The following is an 18,107-nucleotide window of genomic DNA, read 5'->3' as shown; positions in this document are numbered from 1 at the left end:
GCCTGGCAAAATATGTCAAAAAGCTGTCAAAAGGTACAAGGTCTACCAATTCCATAGTTTATGAAGTGGGTTCATTTTGAAGTGTCTTCAGAAAATCAGATTGTATTGACATGTGCAACCACCTATAATTTCCTTTCATTGTATAACTAAACTACACAAATCTTACAGAATCTCATGCCATTTAATAAAGAGAAATTACTGCCTCTAGCTTTGCCTTTTTAAAAATTGAAGCTAATGAATGGGTTTCCAAGATGACAGAGCAGCAGAGGAAAATGCATATACCTAAAAGTCTTTTACAATTTATGTTTAGGAACTATGTATGGCTCAGTGTCAACTTCTCTATATTAACTACTATTCATTTACCTGTTTTATATTTGAGTCAGTCCACATGCAATCATTCTGAGTAACTTTCATAATTAGGCTTGAAATGTGATATAGGAAAAGTTGTGTAATGGCTGCAGGTGTCTCTAATGTGATTTAAGTGACATGCGGCAACTTCAACATGATGAAAATAAAGCTGCACTTAAGAAAATGCCAAATTCCATGAAAGATAGGGGTTTTTTTCAGTAACTTAAAAGCTGCCTCAACAATGAGTGCTAGAAAGTAATTTAAAAAGAGGGCAAAAATAACCTTAAGTTTGGGAGATTATGCTTTGACACAGCGAAACATTATTTACTGAGAGACTAATAAGGGCAAACTTGAATCCTTCTTGTTAGACTGAGGGCATGGCAATATTGATTTTTGAAGTGAAAGGTACTCATTTGGTACCACACGTACGAGATTTTACAACTACTGTAACAATCCTGCCACTAGTTATCCCAAATCAAAGGCATACCTCTTTCAAGTCCCCCCCCCAGCTCTTCCTGCCTTTGGGCTGTTGAGCAAAGAGAGAGTAAAATGGCACATCACCAGCTTTCCACCTGTCTGCCCTTCTGTGCCTGTCTCTTGAATGCTCCCATAAATACTTTCATGCATCCTCCCAAACTGGAAACTCTCTGATCCCATCTGCCATGCCACCCTCACACTATGCCTTCTCAAAACCCACTTCAAGGAAGTGTATCACCAACAACCTAGTAACATTTTAAAAATCACTTTGAAACCAAAGTTGCCTGTTACATTCAAGACTCACCCCATTAGCTTCCCACGTACTCTCCTAACCACGCTGGCCTTGCACCTCCTGTGTTTTCTCATCCTCATTTAAAATTGTAATAGCTTTGGGGCAGGAAACCTTGCTTTATTTGTTCTGTAAAAGATGACACACATAATGGGGATGCTACATAGAAGTACCCAACAATGATAAAATATGGAGCCCTGCATTTGTGGTATTGGTTGCAGCACCTGGGAATTGATGGGCCATATAGTTTCTCCTGCCCCTGGTACTTGTAAATACCTCCTGCAGTGGGCTGTCTTGAAGGTGGTACAGGCATGCACATACACTTAATTCTTTGGAAACTTGAGATTGCTCTCTCCTCTCACTAAAAAGATACACTTGGTCATCATGCAGTGTTTGCAAAACATCCTCTTCTATAAAATTAGAGATGTTGTAACAGGGGTGTACAAGAAATAGGTTGGTTACTTTTGGTAGGGAAAAAGATATTAGCCATGCGTGCCCTAAAGGCACTTACAATCTAGCACACCATTTTTCTTGCCTATCATCACATTGAGGAGCATTGTAGTCTATGAATCGTTTTGATAGAAATGAGTGGGACTACAGTCACATATGTACAGGGGATCCCTGTTCTGCCAGAGGGCTCTACTGTGCCAGTGGTACTCAGTATGGGTGCTGGGGTCCACTTATGCAAATCTTGGCCGTGTCTACACGTGCCCCAAACTTCGAAATGGCCACGCAAATGGCCATTTCGAAGTTTACTAATGAAGCGCTGAAATGCATATTCAGCTCTTCTTTAGCATGCGGGCGGCAGCGGCGCTTCGAAATTGACGCGCCTCGCCGCGCGCTGGCGCGTCCAGATGGGGCTCCTTTTCGAAAGGACCCCGCCTACTTCGAAGTCCCCTTATTCCCATCAGCTCATTGGAATAAGGGGACTTCGAAGTAGGCGGGGTCCTTTCGAAAAGGAGCCCCATCTGGACGCGCCAGCGCGCGGCGAGGCGCGTCAATTTCGAAGCGCGGCTGCCGCCCGCATGCTAATGAAGAGCTGAATATGCATTTCAGCGCTTCATTAGTAAACTTCGAAATGGCCATTTGCGTGGCCATTTCGAAGTTTGGGGCACGTGTAGACGTAGCCCTTGTGTGGCATTGGGACCTAAAGCACTTCTCAGTAGATGTGGCAGAACAGAGCCCTAAGCAGACAGACAAAACAGTGCAGTTCACTGATCTGAGACAAAGCATCAGAGGCTTGTGCATACTTGTTTTAATATGTTTTTTGTCATGAAGAATAGTTTGATAAATATACAAAACAATACAAAGCAAGCTCCTCAAACCCCACGAGATATAGCATGGATTTGTTACACAGCAAAGATTTTTTTTAAAAAATAAACGTAACACTTCTTTATTCAGCAGACTATTTAACCTATCAAAGAATAAACTGTCTGGGGGATGCTTGGAAACCCATTCATAAAGCTACCAGTTGCATTGGTTTGAACATACATATCTAAATTTAAAGTAGCAAACACTTATTTTTAATAGTTGGTTTCTGAGATGCTAATCTGCTGTCCACTGACATTTGCATGGAGAACTGTACAACCCATGGCAGGACCACATAGAATAATTCTTCAAATGCATGTCCCACAAAGACATAAAAAACATTGTTTTGAATATAGAAGTAGGTAAAAACAATGACATATCTGACACTTTGAACAGAGAAAACAGTTACATGCCTATGAAACTTAAACATGCAAACAAATCTCACACTGAACATGTCCATCTCATTGGAATGCACCTACTAGCATAAATAAATGATGCAGCCTGTTTACAATTAACATTAGCTTAACAACTAGAAACTCTGATGTTGATGCTGATGTCTTACTTCCATTTCCATCTGCTGTATTAATATCAAAAATATTTTCAAATAACTTGCTTTTATATTGTAAAGACTACAATTCAGCCTGGTTGTAATTTCAATAAGGTTGTTAATTTGGCAATTTAATGGAAAAAACTTGACATAAAGCCAGGTTCCAAAGCCTTGGTTTGCTAAATACAGGAAAAAATATTCCTATCTTCCTTGTATGAATTTGATTGGATGAAAGGCCACGAAGGATGGAAAACAAATGTATATTTTTGGTGTACATTTTAAACCAATGGACTCATCTACCCTATTAGTTTCTGTATTTTAGGGTTAAATTCATCCCTATGTAGAGCACCAGCCTCTGGCTGCAGCTAAAATTAATTATCATTGACACAGCCCACCATCACATATATTTTGTCTGGACTCTTCATTTGCAGAGACAAAATCTTTATTTTATACCATAAAGATATAGTAATACTGACTTCTCATCCAGCACTTTCATCAATAAACCTCAACACCATTTTTCCAAAAGAACAAGATGTTCTCCAGACAAGAGGAGGAAGCTTCTCATGACCAACCTCATTTCTCCTCAAGAATGCGGGGGGAGCTTCCAGGGAGCCACAAATGGGTCTGGAAAGTGGAGAGGAGGAAAGGTAGTTTATATCAGCTTAGCTATCACTATTTTTATTATGGTAGGACCTAGCTGATCTAACCAAGAACAGTGGTCTTTGGGTCAGGTAATGCACACATAGACAAAGGGACAGTCCTATATGGTTAAAGGGATTTCAAAATGTGCAGGGTCCTTTCGAAAAGGGCCCCATGTAGACGAGCTGAACACGATTGAAAGTGGCACTGTTGAAGTGCTGTAGCCACCATTATGCTAATGAGGCACTGCATATTCATGGACTGCCTCATTAGCATCTTTCAATTAGGTTCATTATCATGCCCCTTTTGAACTTCTGTGTAGACATAGCCACAGAGTTGTGTCGACAGAAGGGCAGCGTAGACACTTCTGCCGGCAGGGAGGGCTTCCGGTTCGCTGGGCATCCCTGGCTGTGTCTACACTATTGAGTTTTGTCGACAGCAGGGACCTTCAGTTGACACAAGTCTGTCTAGAGCCATTACTGGAGACAGAGTGCTGTCGTGTAGACATAGCCTAAGGGTTTGTCTACAGACACAAACAATAAGGAAAATTAAGAAAGGTCAATTATATGTGAGACATCAGTGAACATATGTTAAAGTGCATTTAACACCAAATCTCTCCTCCCGCCTTGACCCTCACCGACACATTCAGAAATGGACCTTGATTTGCTCTAATTTAATACTCACGTCTGTAAAAGTACAAAACTTTAAACTGTTTAGCTTATTTATAACAACAGATTATTTGGGATACTAGTTTCAATTTTCTATGGTACAATTTCAGAGAACATTTTAAAAATAAATTTCTGATCAAGGAAGATTAAGTTACAGCAAAATAAGACTACTTTAATCCTAAATGAGAGCATCACATGGTAGACTAGCAAGCTTTTAACTAATGCACAATAATAGCACATTTAATTAATTAATAACTTTTCTGAGTGCACCAATGTAGATATGCCCTAATATGCACACTTCCACACACCCTATGTAGTGCTAAAACTAGTATCTGATCTAATAGGGGTATAATATCTCTATGGTAGATTTCATTAGTGTTGATTTTAGTTGCGATGATTTGCCTTCTAGTAAGTTGAATATTTAGATATTGTTATAGACAGGTGGACTCAGAGGCTGTGACTACACTAGCCCCCTTCTTTGAAGGGGGCATGGAAATGACACAGACTGGGGAATATCAGTGAGGTGCTGCCATGCACATGCAATGCCTCATTAGCATAATGGCAGCCACGCGAATTTCAAAGCTGCTAACTTCAAAGTGCCAACAGGCAGTCTAGACACAGCTGCTTCAAAATACACTCCCAACTTCGAAATTCCCTTACTCCCAATTGATAGTTTGCGTGCGTCTATTGCAGTCCATTACCCATGACAATTCCTTTGTCACTTGCAACCCTTTCAACTATTGCAGTTCCAGAACAATTTAATGGTAATTATTTTGGTAGGAGGAACAGATTTTAGAATGGATATTGATTGGTTTAGATTGACAATGATTTCCTTTTAAATAAAGTAATGTGTCTCACATCAGCTGCAACTATCAGACTGATCTGTTCAGGTATAAAATGAAACTTTGAATAGAACTAGAAAGATGCCTTTTTCTTCTTCTTCATTCTCTTCACTTTTCATGTGGGACTCATATTACAGTTGAAGTACATTTTTAAGTATCCACAATATTCTGTATCTTAGTGCCACTGCATTTTTCCTTCTCCAGAGACCATGAAGAAGATATTCCAAGAAAAGGGCATCTTGGCAGGAGAAAACAGAGCTTTTAAACCGCACTTGACCTTCATGAAGCTGTCAAAATCACCAAAGCTACATAAGCAAGTAAGCTTTCATTTCAGGCAGCATGACAGCAGCTATCTGAAAAATTTATTTTAGAGAAACAGTGGTAAGCACATCAGTTTTACTTGTGCCATATTCTAGAGCAGCCCAGGCTTGACTTCTTTGTGACCAGGTGGACTGGTAAGATTTTAAAATACTAGTCTTATAAAAAAAGAAGTAAAACCCTTTGCCCTTAACTGTATTAAAAACACTACTTTTGATAATCTCAATACTTCAACAATTGTGGTCTATTTTCTCTTGCAAAAGAATCTAAATATTACAGTTATTGTCCAGAATACTGTTCTAGCATACTTTAAATACAGAGGTTTGAATTATGTAGAAATTTACCATCCAGCATGTAAGAGTGTTGACTGTGGAGTGAAGTGCATTTAAAAGAATATGAGCTCACAGATCATATCATTTTTCAGGCTGGGATATGGCGGGGGGGTGTGGGGGGGAGTATGAGGAGAGGTCCTCCTGTTTTTCTTGCAACTGCTTTATTCTTTCCCAGTGGCATTCCACTTTCCATTCTACTGGGAAAACAAAAAGAGCAAGCAACTTTCTGTGTGAACCGAAGAACAGCAACTGACAATCAGCCATAATGGCAAGATATGTTAACTCTCTATTTTCAGCTAAAAATGATTATATAGGTTAACATGAACTGATGCAAAGATCTGTGCAAAATAGCTGCTCTGTATCTTGTTTTTGATAGTGTAAATGAGATATTCATTTGTTCATTGCAAGTTTATTTATCTATACAGTATTATCCACAACTCTGAAATCCAGCTAGTTTTATAGATCAAAGCGTATACGAGTTTTATTCTTTTTGTACTTTTGAACCAAAGTCTCTCACTTCTCCCCTCTCCTTATGCAGTTCATTATCTCTGAATCTTACCAGCAAAAAGAAATGGTGTGTCCGTGGCATGAGATCCTATGCCCACCAAAATCAAACAACAGAGCTTCTATTGACTTCAATTGAGCTAGGATTTCATGAGGATATTTTGAAAGCACTAAGTAATAAATGTTTACTTTACTTGAGCTGACGTTTTAGAATGCCTTCAGTGTTGAACCAAGTGTTAAATATTTCACCCTTGGTTAGCTGGGGAAGCAACTGCTTCACTGCAGAGCTGACAGAAACAATATGATCAGTGTAGGTCAATTTTATAAAAAATAGTTTGTAGTAAATGTGCTTAGAATACATGTATTTGAAGTAACTTTTCTAATTCCAAAATTTAACCACTGTTATTTGGTGATATAAAGTACAAACTTTAGAAGCATTTTGTCCATGTTTCGAGGTTGTCTTGATAAGAAAAGTCATGATTTTTCATTATATAGTATACTCTTTGTTTCCCGGAAACATCGGGGAATGGGGGATTCCATTTAATCAAATTTTCTGGTTAACAGAGGTATACCTAATTGTCAGATATTTTCACACATTACACATAGTTGGCAATTTGTACATATATATCGGGGTGAGCAAACCTTTTACATTGAGCTCCACTTTTCATCCCTGCAATTAGCAGGGTCCTCCCAACCTGTATAATGTAATCCAAATTCACAGATATTTCTCTTCTGATCATTTATACATAATCCCTTTCGGCATGTTTAAGAAAATAAGTCTGTAGAACATAAAAACCTTATCAGTATATAACTGTGAATACTCATACATAAAAACAGTAATATATTTCAACATTTTTAATGAGATGGATGAGCCTGAAATCCAGCAGCTGATCATGCTGCACCCCCACCCTTACAAAATTTCACACCCCCTTTGGGGGTCTGCCCTCTACTTTGAACACCCTGATGTACAGGTACATGTAAATTTATTCTGCTTTCATACTCGGCATCAATGACCAATCCCAGATGTACAAGGATTCCTTTGATCTCCCTACTCTGACCTCTGCATGAGCTATGCATGACATTCTCTCTTGGTGCTTGTTAAATATGCCATATATTACCTCATAAGCTAACCTTTATACACTAAACACTACAACCAGAAACATGCTCTGGGTGATTTTCATTTTTTTATAGTTAATAAGAATATGCTGTAGTTATAAGCGTGTTCTAAATTGGGTAAAATAATTATTGTCTGAAGTTTAGCTCATAATGAAAGACAGACTGAATGGTATGAGAAGTCCATCTAGAAAGTCAGTTACATTTTAGCTACGTCTACACGGGGATGCTACATCTAAATACCTTATTTCGATGTAGCGAAATCGAAATAAGCTATTTCGATGAATAGTGTCTACACATCCTCCAGGGCTGGTGCCATAGACATTCAACGTCGATGTTGGGCAGCACTACATCGAAGTAGGCGCTGCAGGGGAGCGTCTACACACCAAAGTGGCCCACATTGAAATAAGGGTGCCAGGAACAGCTGCAGACAGGGTCACAGGGCGGACTAGCACTTCCGGGGCAACGGCTAGCCGCTCCCTTAAAGGGCCCCTCCCAGATACACTCAGCCTGCACAGCATGCGGTCTGCAGAGCCACAAGCCCGCATACCCCGTGGAAGCAGCATGGACCCCCAGGAGCAGCAGCAGCCAGAGGCTCCCACACCCGCCCCTGCAGGACGAGTGGCTGCCCTGCTCAGTGCTATGCAGGAGGCAGCTGACCATCTTTTATTTCAGGAAGATGAGCTGTCCTCGGGGGATGAGGAAGCAGCCCCAGACCTTGCTGCCCTCCCAGCCCCCCCCACCGCACATGCCGCCAGCTGTGGAGATACCCCATGAGCACGGACTGGTGGGAGCGGCTGGTGCTCGGTGAGTGGGACAACGACCGCTGGCTCCGGAACTTCCGGATGAGCCGACAGACATTCCTGGAGCTCTGCCAGTGGCTCACCCCTGCCTAACGGCATCAGGACATCCCTTGCGACATGCCCTCACTGTAGAGAAATGGGTCGGCATCGCTGTCTGGAAGCTGGCCACTCCAGACAGCTACCGATCCGTAGGGCAGCAGTTTGGCATGAGCAAGGCCACCGTCGGAGCTGTCCTCATGGAGGTAAGAGGACCCAGGGGGAGGGGGGGAGTCCTGTGGGGAGGGCTGAACACACCCTGCACACTCCTCACCAGTGCGCTCTCATGTCCTTCCCCTGCAGGTCATCCGTGCAATCAATGCCCTGCTCCTCCACAGGCTTGTGCGGCTTGGGGACCTGGATGCTGCCATCGTGGGGTTTGCCAGCCTCGGCTTCCCAAATTGCTTTGGGGCTCTGGATGGGACCCATATCCCCATCCGTACCCCAGAGCACAGCAGAGGACGCTTCCTCAATAGGAAGGGATACTGTTCCGTGGTCCTGCAGGCCTTGGTGCACAGCCAGGGCCGCCTCTTGGACATTTATGTCGGCTGGCCTGGCAGCACCCACGACGCCCAGGTGTTCAGAAATTCGGGCCTGTGCCTCTTCCTGGAGGCGGAGACCTACATCCCCCAGCGGGAGATCCCTGTGGGGGACACCACCCTGCCCCTCTGTGTTGTCGCAGACGCAGTGTACCCACTCCGGCTCTGGCTCATGCACCCCTACACAGGCTACATCACAGCCAGCCAGGAGCGGTTCAACATGCGCTTGAACCATGCGCGCCAGGTGGTCGAGCGGACTTTTGGCCGCCTCAAAGGGCGCTGGAGGTGTCTCCTCACCCGCCTGGATGCAGGCCTCACCAACATCCCCCAGGTTGTGGGCGTGTGCAGTGCACTCCACAACCTGGTGGAGAGCACGGGAGAGGCCTTCTTCCAGGGCTGGGCTGTGGAGGCTGGTAGGGCCGATGTCCAGCCACCCACTGCCCCCAGTTGCCAGCTCGATCCTGAGGGGATCCGGGTCCGGGAGGCCCTGCGGGCCCATTTTGACCAGGCTACGGGGTGAACGCTGGCAGGGCCAGCTGCTGGTGAGCCACCCACTGCACCCTCCCATCCTCCACAACACTCCCTGCCCCCATGCCCACACCACAGAGCACTCGAGAGCACACACACCCCCACACTTTTCTTTGAAATAAATGGAAATGTTTTTTGAAACAAAACAGTGCAATGTTATTATTAACAGAAGGAAGGGGGGACCTATGTACATGGTGGGGGCAGAACAAAAACTATTTACAAACATGGGGGGAATATGTACAAGGGGGGGGAACATCCTTGGCCCCACACCCTATTGTCCAGCACCTGGTGTTGGGGGGCGCGACCCACGTCTCAGCCGGAGCCCTGGTCGAGGCTGGGTGGGGGCTGGGAGAACCGGCAAATAGGGCTGGCCAGTGTCCGCAGGCCCATAGTCCCGCTTGGTGGCAGGCCCCAGAGTGGCAGACGGTGGAGGGACAGCAGGTGGAGTGGCGGGGCGGGGGCCAGGTGCTGCGCAATCTGGTGGAATGTGCGCATGAAGGCCCCCCAAGCCTCCTGGCACCAGGCCAGCGCTCGCTTGTGGAGCTCTAGCCGCCACTCCGACACCTCCAGCTGACAGCGGAGGGTCGCAAGCAGCTAGGGGTCCGTGGCCATCTGCGGGTGGGCTTCTCCTTTGTCGGTCTCGTCCTGGGGCTGGTCTGTGCTCCGCCGAGGGGCTGGCCTGCTGGGATGGCCCCGGTGGGCTCTCCAGGACCACTGACACCTTGCCGGCGTTCTCCGGGCCCTCCGATGGTGCAAGCTGCAGAACACAGGGGGGAACAAGAGTGGAGACAGCCATTAGTGTGGGCCCTGACCCATGGCCCTTGTCCCCCCACCCCTCTGCTGCTGTTTCCCCATCCCCGTCCCCCGGAGATGCTGCTGCTGCTGATAGGTGTCCCCCCCCACGGGGGACCCTAAGTTCCGCTCCCCCCATCCCCAGGGATGGGGCATGGCACTGTCCTGCTGGGGGGCAGGGGCATCTGAGGGACTCTTCTGAGGGACATGCCACTGCTGTCCTCGGGGCCATGGTTATCTGGGTGTGTGGAGGGCCCTGGTCATGTCTCTTGTCCCCACCCCTTAACCCCGGGGGTGTGCACCGGGGGGGTACATACCTGACTGTCCACTCCCACGTTCGGTGGACACCCATTGGGGGGACGCCCTGCTGGAGCTGCAGGACGGGAGGGCGATGTGGAGCCCCCCGTTACTGGAGGACTCCCCCCCTCCTTCTCCGGCGTCCCAGGGGTGGGCTCCTGGGGGGGCCCCTGGGGTGCACGGCTTGCTTCTGGGGCGGACCCAATCTCCGGGGCCTGCTGGGGCTCGTTGCCCAAAGTGTCAAGGGTGGCTGGGGGGCAGGTGGTGTGCTGGGGGCCCAGGATGGACCTGAGCTCCCTGTAAAAGGAGCAAGTGGCGGGGGCGGCCCCAGATTGGCTGGCCGCATCCTGGGCCAGGGCGTAACCCTGCTGCAGCTCCTTCACCTTACTCCTGACGTGGTCGGGAGTGCGGGCAGGGTGACCCCAGGCAGCCAGGCCCTCGGCCAGCCGAGCGAACGCATCCGCGTTCCGCCTCTTGCTCCCCATTACCTGGAGCATCTCCTCCTCGCCCCAGAGCCCCAGCAGGTCCCGGATCTCGGCCTCCATCCAGGAGGGGCCCTGCTGCCTCTTCCCCCTCTGGCTGGCAGGCTGGGAGCCCTGGGTCCCCTTGGGGGGGGTGCCCTGTGGGCGATTGGGGGGCTGGCTGGATGCCATGGGGTGCAGGGTGGTAGGCTGGGGCTGCTGAGGTCTTTGCAGGCTGTGCACATGGCAGTGCTGCTGTCTGCACGAGCTCTCAGCTTCCTGCACAGGAAACAAGGGGGTGGGGAGCTTTAAGGGGCTGCTGCACGCGGCGACCATAGAGCTCAGGGGCTGGAGAGAGCGTCTCTCAACCCCTCAGCTGATGGCTGCCATGGAGGACCCCACTATTTCGATGTTGCGGGATGCGGATTGTCTACACGTGCCCTACTTCGACGTTCAACGTCGAAGTAGGGCGCTATTCCCATCTCCTCATGAGGATAGCGACTTTGACGTCTCGCCGCCTTACATCGATTTCAACTTCGAAATAGCGCTCGGGACGTGTAGACGCGGCGGGCGCTATTTCGAAGTTGGCACAGCTACTTCAAAATAGCTGGCTAGCGTAGACATGGCTTTTATGTGGGAGGCAGGGGGGACGGGACATAGTAAGCATTGTTGTGTCTTCAGCGTGTCAACTTCCCCAACATGAAAAAGAATCTAATACATCAGGAAAGGGCAGACAAATAGTGACAAGTTTTTAAAGTGCTGTATACACAAATGCTAAAAAAGTCTAAATAAATACCTGGTACACAAATGCTAGAAGTCTAAATAGTAAGATAGGTGAACTACCGTGCCTCATATTAGAGGAGGATATTGATATAATGGGCATCACAGAAACCTGGTGGTGAGGACAATCAATGGGACACAAACATACCAGGGTACAAAATATATCAGGAGGACAGAATAGGTCATATGAGTAGGGGAGTGGAACAATACAGTCATGTCTACGCTAGAAAGTACTTTTGGAAAATCTGGCTCTCTTTTGAAAGATCCCTGTGGAGCATCTGCACATAAAACACACTCTTTCAAAAGTAAATCGAAAGAACGTGGCACTGCTTTCGGAAGCACTCCTCTGATCCCAGGTCAGGAAAAGTGCCTCTTCCGAAAGATTCTTTTGAAAGAAAATGTGTCGACAGTCCACTGGCTGCTCTTTTGAAAGAGGAGTCCTCCATGGCGCCAGCCAACTGGTGCACAGAGACACCCTGGCCAGTAGTAGCAGAACTCTATGCTCCCTTTGTCTGGCCACATTTAAAGTCGTGGCAGGAACCTGAGAGCATGCTGGCAGCAAAGGCATGAGCCTCCTGCTGCATGTCCTCACAGCCACCTGCTGAAGCTGTGGAGACAGCTATGGCTGTGAGCCAGTGCCCCAGGAACCCCTCAGAGTGCCCTCACATGGCTGGCAGGAGCCTGGCCAGCTGCACAAAAAACTGGCTCTCTCCTGGATGGAGCTGAAGCTCTGGGACCTCCTTGACCTGTGGCAGGATGAGGAGGTCCTCCAGGAGATGGGCGGGAAGTGCCAGAATGCAGCCACATTTGCCCACCTTGCCCTTAGCCTGACTGCCTGGGGATACCCTGTCTGCATCCAGGAGCAAGTCTGGAGCAAGGTTAAGGAGCTCCAGCAGGGCTACACCCAGGCCTGGGACACAGCTGCCCAGTCAGGGGCAGGACTCACCACCTGCCCCTTTTACCAGGAGCTCCAGAGTCTCCTGGGAACCTGGAACACCTTGCTAGCACCCACCATCCTGGACACTGTGGTGGATGAACCACACCCCAAGGCTGAGGCAGAGATAGGACCCTGTGGCCGAACCACCCTACCTGGCCTGGAGCTGCCCTCCAACGGGTCCAGCATGGATGGGGACTTCATCATAGACCTTCTGTTGTGGTCGTCCAGATGGTAGACAGCCAGCAGGGTGTCACTGGACCTCGAGGGAGCCCCTGGTAAGTACCTGGCAGGGTGCACACCCCAGGTTGCAGCGGGAGGCCCCTGCTCCCACCACAGCTGCCAGCAGGCCACCCGCACGGCCAGCAGCCCAGCCCAGACACAACCCTGATGGCCGTGGCACCCAGGATACTGTAATGGCTGCTGGTGACACTCAGTACCCACTCCCATAGACAGTACTGCAAGCTGCACACGTGGAGGAAGGCGCAGGGTTGGACCGTGCCCGGGGCCCACCCCACACGGGCAGGAACCGCCCTCAGTGGCTGACGTGTTATTGGACAGGGGGCGGGGGGGCTGCTGCACAAAGGAGGGATGGGGGCATGCCCATCGGTGCAGTAGTGTGGGACTGACGTGCCACCTGTTTCTTCCTTTCCACCGTACAGCTGCCCTGTCAGACGGCCGGGAGAGCCCTGTCCCATCCGTCATGCCAGACAACCTACTGGGGCAGAGCAGAGGGCCAGGGCACTCCCCCCACCAGCACCACCGTGGGCCCTTGCCAGGAAGGCTCAGAGGTGCACAGCAGATGACACAATCCACACCACTGACATTTGCCACCAGACAGAGGTGGCTGAGTGGTGCTTCCCGCTTGAGGCAGTGGACATAGCCTGGCAGTGGGTGGCCTCAGAGGAACTCATGGGGAACCCAAGGGACATAACAGCCATCCTCTGGGGATACCTGGTCTGGCTGCTGCCCCCTCTGCCCCTGACCAAACCCAACCCTGATGAAGCCCACACATGACCCTACCTCCCCATGCCTTCCCGCCCCATCCCAACTCTGCCAGTGACCCCGAACCCGGGGTGGAAGTGGGTTCCAGGCCCATGGGGCTCATGGCCCTCCACGCTTACCCTGCAATTAATGCTCCCCCTTCTCCTCCAGCTTGGGATGCCCCCTCTTCCCCAGGCCCCCCAACATATATAGTTTGCCCCTGTTCTCCACTGTAAATACTTGCATGAATGAGTGCAGGGAAGGGGTTAATCTTCTAAGGTAGCCTGAATCCTAGGTGAGTCAATGGGAGTGAAGTAATTCTGTTTAAACTGAGAGGAGTTGCAGTTCTCAGGGCTTTTGTCTCTGCATATGGCAGGGAGAAAGACCCAGAAGGGAGAGGACTCCCAGGCAATTGAAATAAAATCAAAATATCCTGATCATCACAAAATCAGCCATAGAGGTGTAAGTACAAGAGCAAAGTATAGTTAGATGCATTCAGATTTCTGGTTATTTTAAATTTGGATGGGCTGTGACTTGTTACCTTGTTTTGTTGTGGCTACTCTGTTTTTCCTCAGTTGTGTTGTTTGATTTGAGATTTTCCCCCTGTAACTTTTAAGCTGAATCCCAGGGAAATATTTTTCTCCTGTTTTGTAAATAAACCACTTTTGTAAGCAACTGATGTGATTCCTGTGTCCTAAGAAGAGTCTGGGCCTCATACCAAATGGTCAGCTACTGAATTACAGGTTTGTGTGTCCAGATCTCTCCTGAAGGAAGGTTTTAGAGCTTGGGGTAGCCCCACAGGAAGACATCCAAGTGTGTTTTCTTGGGGTAGGTTTTTTTAATCTCACTTGGTGGTGGTAGCAAAAGCTACCCCCAGGGCCAGGGAATCTGTAACCCTGGGAAGTTTTAAGGTAAAGCCTGTTTACAGACAAGTTTCCGCCGCCCCATCCCCCTCCTTCAAATCTCCACAGGGCCTCATTTTCTGCACTTGGAGTGCTGGGTGGGGAGGAATCCCTGACAGTTGCTTACACAGTATTGTATTTTGCACACCATTATTTCTTTGTGTTAAAACGTTTATTGTTCCATGGTCCGCATGTCCCATGCTCATGGTGGGGGGGACTGGGCATGTGTGTACAATCTAGGGTGCTGATGCAGTTCGGGAAGCCAAGCATGGCAAATCCCGCAATGGCCGCATCTAGATCCCCCACGCAGATGACCCTGTGGAGCAGCCTTGTGTTGATGGCCCAGATGAACTGCATGGGATGAAGGGTGTGCATACTCGTGAGAATGTAAAAGGGTGTGCACAGCCCCTGTCCCCCCCATATCTCCTCCTGCCCCTTAACCCCCATTTGTCTTCCCTTTCTGCCCCATATCCCCAGCTGCCAAGGGTTCCCCTTGTCCAGAAGCCCCCTTCCTCCTCCCTGTGCTGGGTGCCTGACCAGGGCATGCCTTACCTTCATGAGAACAGCCCCGCCGATGGTCTTGTTCACCCCAAAGCGGTGCCCCATGGATCAGTAGCTGTCCGGTGTGGCCATCTTCCAGATTGTGATAGTGACCCACTTCTCAAGGGGGAGATTGGGCCACATCTGGGTGTCCTGGTGTCTACAGGCAGGGGCAAGCCAGTTGCAGAGCTCCAGGAAGGTTTGCTTACTCGTCCTGAAGTTCTGAAGCCGTATGACATCATCCCACTCCCCCCATCACAAGCCGGTTCCACCAGTCTGAGGTGCTGGGGTGGCACCAGAGCTGCCTAGGCACCTGGGGGGGGCACTGGCAGAGTCCCAGGGAGGGGGGGATCCATGGCCCCTGCAGGTGGGGAGCAGCCGTGACCACAGCAGCCAGCAGGCTGACCACAGCGTTCAGGATGACCAGCTTTGGGTGCCGCTGGGGATTCATCTGGCAGTGTGCTGGCTGTCTGGTTCCTGCATTGCCTCTGCTTTGGTCAGCTCAGCAGGCCTCAGTGGTTGCAGGGTGGGAGTGGCTGGGAGGGGTCCTTGACGAGGGCATCGGGCCAGGCACTCAGAAGGGCTCGGCAGCCATGCGTCCCTGTTTGCAGCATTTCCTGCTCCGTTCTTTCAAAAGAAGGACAGGGCTGTGTGGCTATTCACTTTCAAAGGGGCAGTTTGATCTTTTGAAAGAGCTGATTGGATGATAGATCCACTTTTGTGTGTGTTGATGCGCTCTTTTGAAGGATGATTTCTGGGGGCTCTCCTCTGGAAGATCTTCTTTCAGAAGAGTGCTGTAATGTAGATGTAGCTTATGTGAAAGAAAATGCAGAATCAAATGAAGTGAAAATCTTAAATGAATCAAAGTGTTCCATAGCCTCTCTATGGCTAGTAATTCCATGCTCTAATAAGAGTATTGCAGTAGAGATATATTGTCGACCAGCTGACCGGGAAAGTGATAGTGACTATGGAATGCTAAGGGAAATTAGAGAGCCTATCAAAATAAAAAAACTCAGTAATAGTAGGGGATTTCAGTTATCCTATACTGACTGGGTGCATATCACCTCAGGAAGAGATCTACAGAAAAAAATTCATGATACCTTAAATGACTGCCTCTTGGAGCAGCTGGTACAGGAATTCAAAAGGGGAGAAGCAATTCTTGATTTAGTCCTCAGTGGAGTATAGGATCTGGTCCAAGAGGTATCTATAACAGGACTGCTTGGAAATAGTGACCACAACATAGTAACATTTAACATTCCTTTGGTGGGAAGAACATCTCACCAGTCCAACACTGTGCCATTTAATTTCAGAAAGGGGAACTATGCAAATATGAGACTGTTAGTTAAAAAAAAAAAGTTAAAAGCTACAATGACTGAATTAAAAATCCCTGCAAGCTATATGGAAACTTTTCAAAGACAACATAAGAGAGGCCTAACTTAAATGTATAAGCCAAACATAATTTTTGGGCAAAAGTCAACATGGAAAAACAATGAGAAGTCCTGTGGCACCTTATAGACTAGCAGAATTTTTGGAGAATAAGCTTTCATGGGAAAAGACCCGCTTCATCAGATGCATTAGAGTGGAGATTCCGGAGGCAGGTCTAATTCTATAGACTCATGAAAAGGAAGGAGGGAAGGTACAGCACTATTTCCAGATATGAAGAAGGGGCTTTGCCCCACAAAAGTTCATCACCTAATAAATTATTTTGTTCATCTTTAAAGATCTACATGACCGCTTTTTTGTTTTGTTAGGATACAGGCTAACATGGCTACCTCTCTGTTGCTATTAGACCATAGTTTGTCCATCTACTGAGGTACTGAATTCATCACAAGACTTAAAGATATGTTTAAATACTTTGCTATATCATGGCTTAAGCCCCCAGTTTTATCTTTAAGATAAAAAATGTTTCCTTTCTTCTCTCATCACTTTTTACAATGTGAAAGAAGTGGACGTTTTAACCTAAATTTGTTTTTTTTTGTTTTTTTTGTTTTTTTTTTTTTTATAATTGATTGTGAGAGAATGGCTGTCTTTCACTTGGCCATTGAACCACACTACTTTATTTAATCTTTTAAAATCTTTTGTATAGTATCAGGACACTATGGCCACATCTACAGGGATAAGGGACTGGCGACAGAGCGGGGTTTAGTTGGCAGAGACACGTCCACACAGCATGTTTACTGCTGGCATCACTCTCTGCTGAGAGTGAAATCTCAGTGTGGCTATGCTATTTCCAGAAACTTGCTTAACATAGCCCTGCTGGCAGCGGGGCTGAAGACCAGGGTCATGTAGATGTGGCTTTTGTGAGAGTTATAATCAGAAAATGTTAATTAAATTTACATGGTTATGTATTGCTGGGATACAGATGAAGTTCCGAGAAAGATTTATACTGCATATGTGCAGATGAATCACTGGTTTGGATTGTATTCCATTGACAGTGTGTGGCAGAAAAGACCAATTTTTAAATAAAGATCATAATCCATAGCTGGATTACGCACAGCATGCAAATTGTGACCTCTTTCTTTTTACTGAATTCCAGGAGAACCACAGACAGAAATACGATACATCCTTCTAACTACACTCTCATATCCATTATTACTAATATTGCCTCAATAAATATGCTTTGCAATAATGGAAAGAAAGAGGGGGAAAAAAACCAAAAAAGATCATGCCAGACAAAAGCATGACCCACAATAACTATTCCATCCAAATTTTTATTGGCTTTCCTCTTCCCAATGTTATCTTACATTATTTTAAACTAAACTATTTCCATGCTACTAGGTTTTTCTGTCCCTGTAGAGCATGTTGTGTGAATCTCCGATCAACCTCTTCTTTGACATTCCGAAGTAAAGCTATTCCTTGAACACTCGTATTTTTCAAAATGTTGCATGAGGCGAAAAGGGGCTTTTGACATTATTTAAAATTTAAACATAAGCTGAAATGTTTTATTTTGATAAGCATATTAAAAGGGAAAACGTTTACAACACTAAAGATTTCAGGATATAAGCTCTGGCTGACAAGGCATAGCACTTGTAATTTTAAAAAAAGTCACACCACTCTAAAGAGATCTTCATTCACCTTAAGCAACTATTTCTAATTTTGTTATGCATTTTAATGTCAGAGGCCATC

The 18,107-nt window shown here is 47.2% G+C and overlaps 1 protein-coding gene across 7 annotated transcripts in view; it reads left to right on the top strand.

Moving 5' to 3' along the window:
- The window catches only part of AKAP7 (A-kinase anchoring protein 7), a 158,081-nt gene that overhangs the window by 61,531 nt on the left and 78,443 nt on the right, over window positions 1–18,107 (top strand). For 5 of the 7 annotated variants that reach the window (XR_012645043.1, XR_012645042.1, XM_074990564.1 and 2 more), the window contains exon 6: window positions 5,323–5,435. Coding sequence is in view for 5 of the 7 variants with exons in the window: in XM_074990564.1 (XP_074846665.1) it covers window positions 5,323–5,435 (113 nt within the window). In the remaining 2 variants the exon portion in view is untranslated. Of the gene's footprint in view, window positions 1–5,322; window positions 5,436–8,060; window positions 8,408–8,527; window positions 9,391–18,107 lie in introns of those variants that run through there. The other 2 variants (XM_074990567.1, XM_074990566.1) reach the window with 2 other exon arrangements.

Source organism: Carettochelys insculpta, chromosome 3 (genome assembly GCF_033958435.1).
Source record: "Carettochelys insculpta isolate YL-2023 chromosome 3, ASM3395843v1, whole genome shotgun sequence".
NCBI classification, from domain to species: Eukaryota; Metazoa; Chordata; order Testudines; family Carettochelyidae; genus Carettochelys; species Carettochelys insculpta.
The sequence above is the reverse complement of the archived record's forward strand: the minus strand, read 5'-3'. Positions and strand labels throughout refer to the sequence as shown.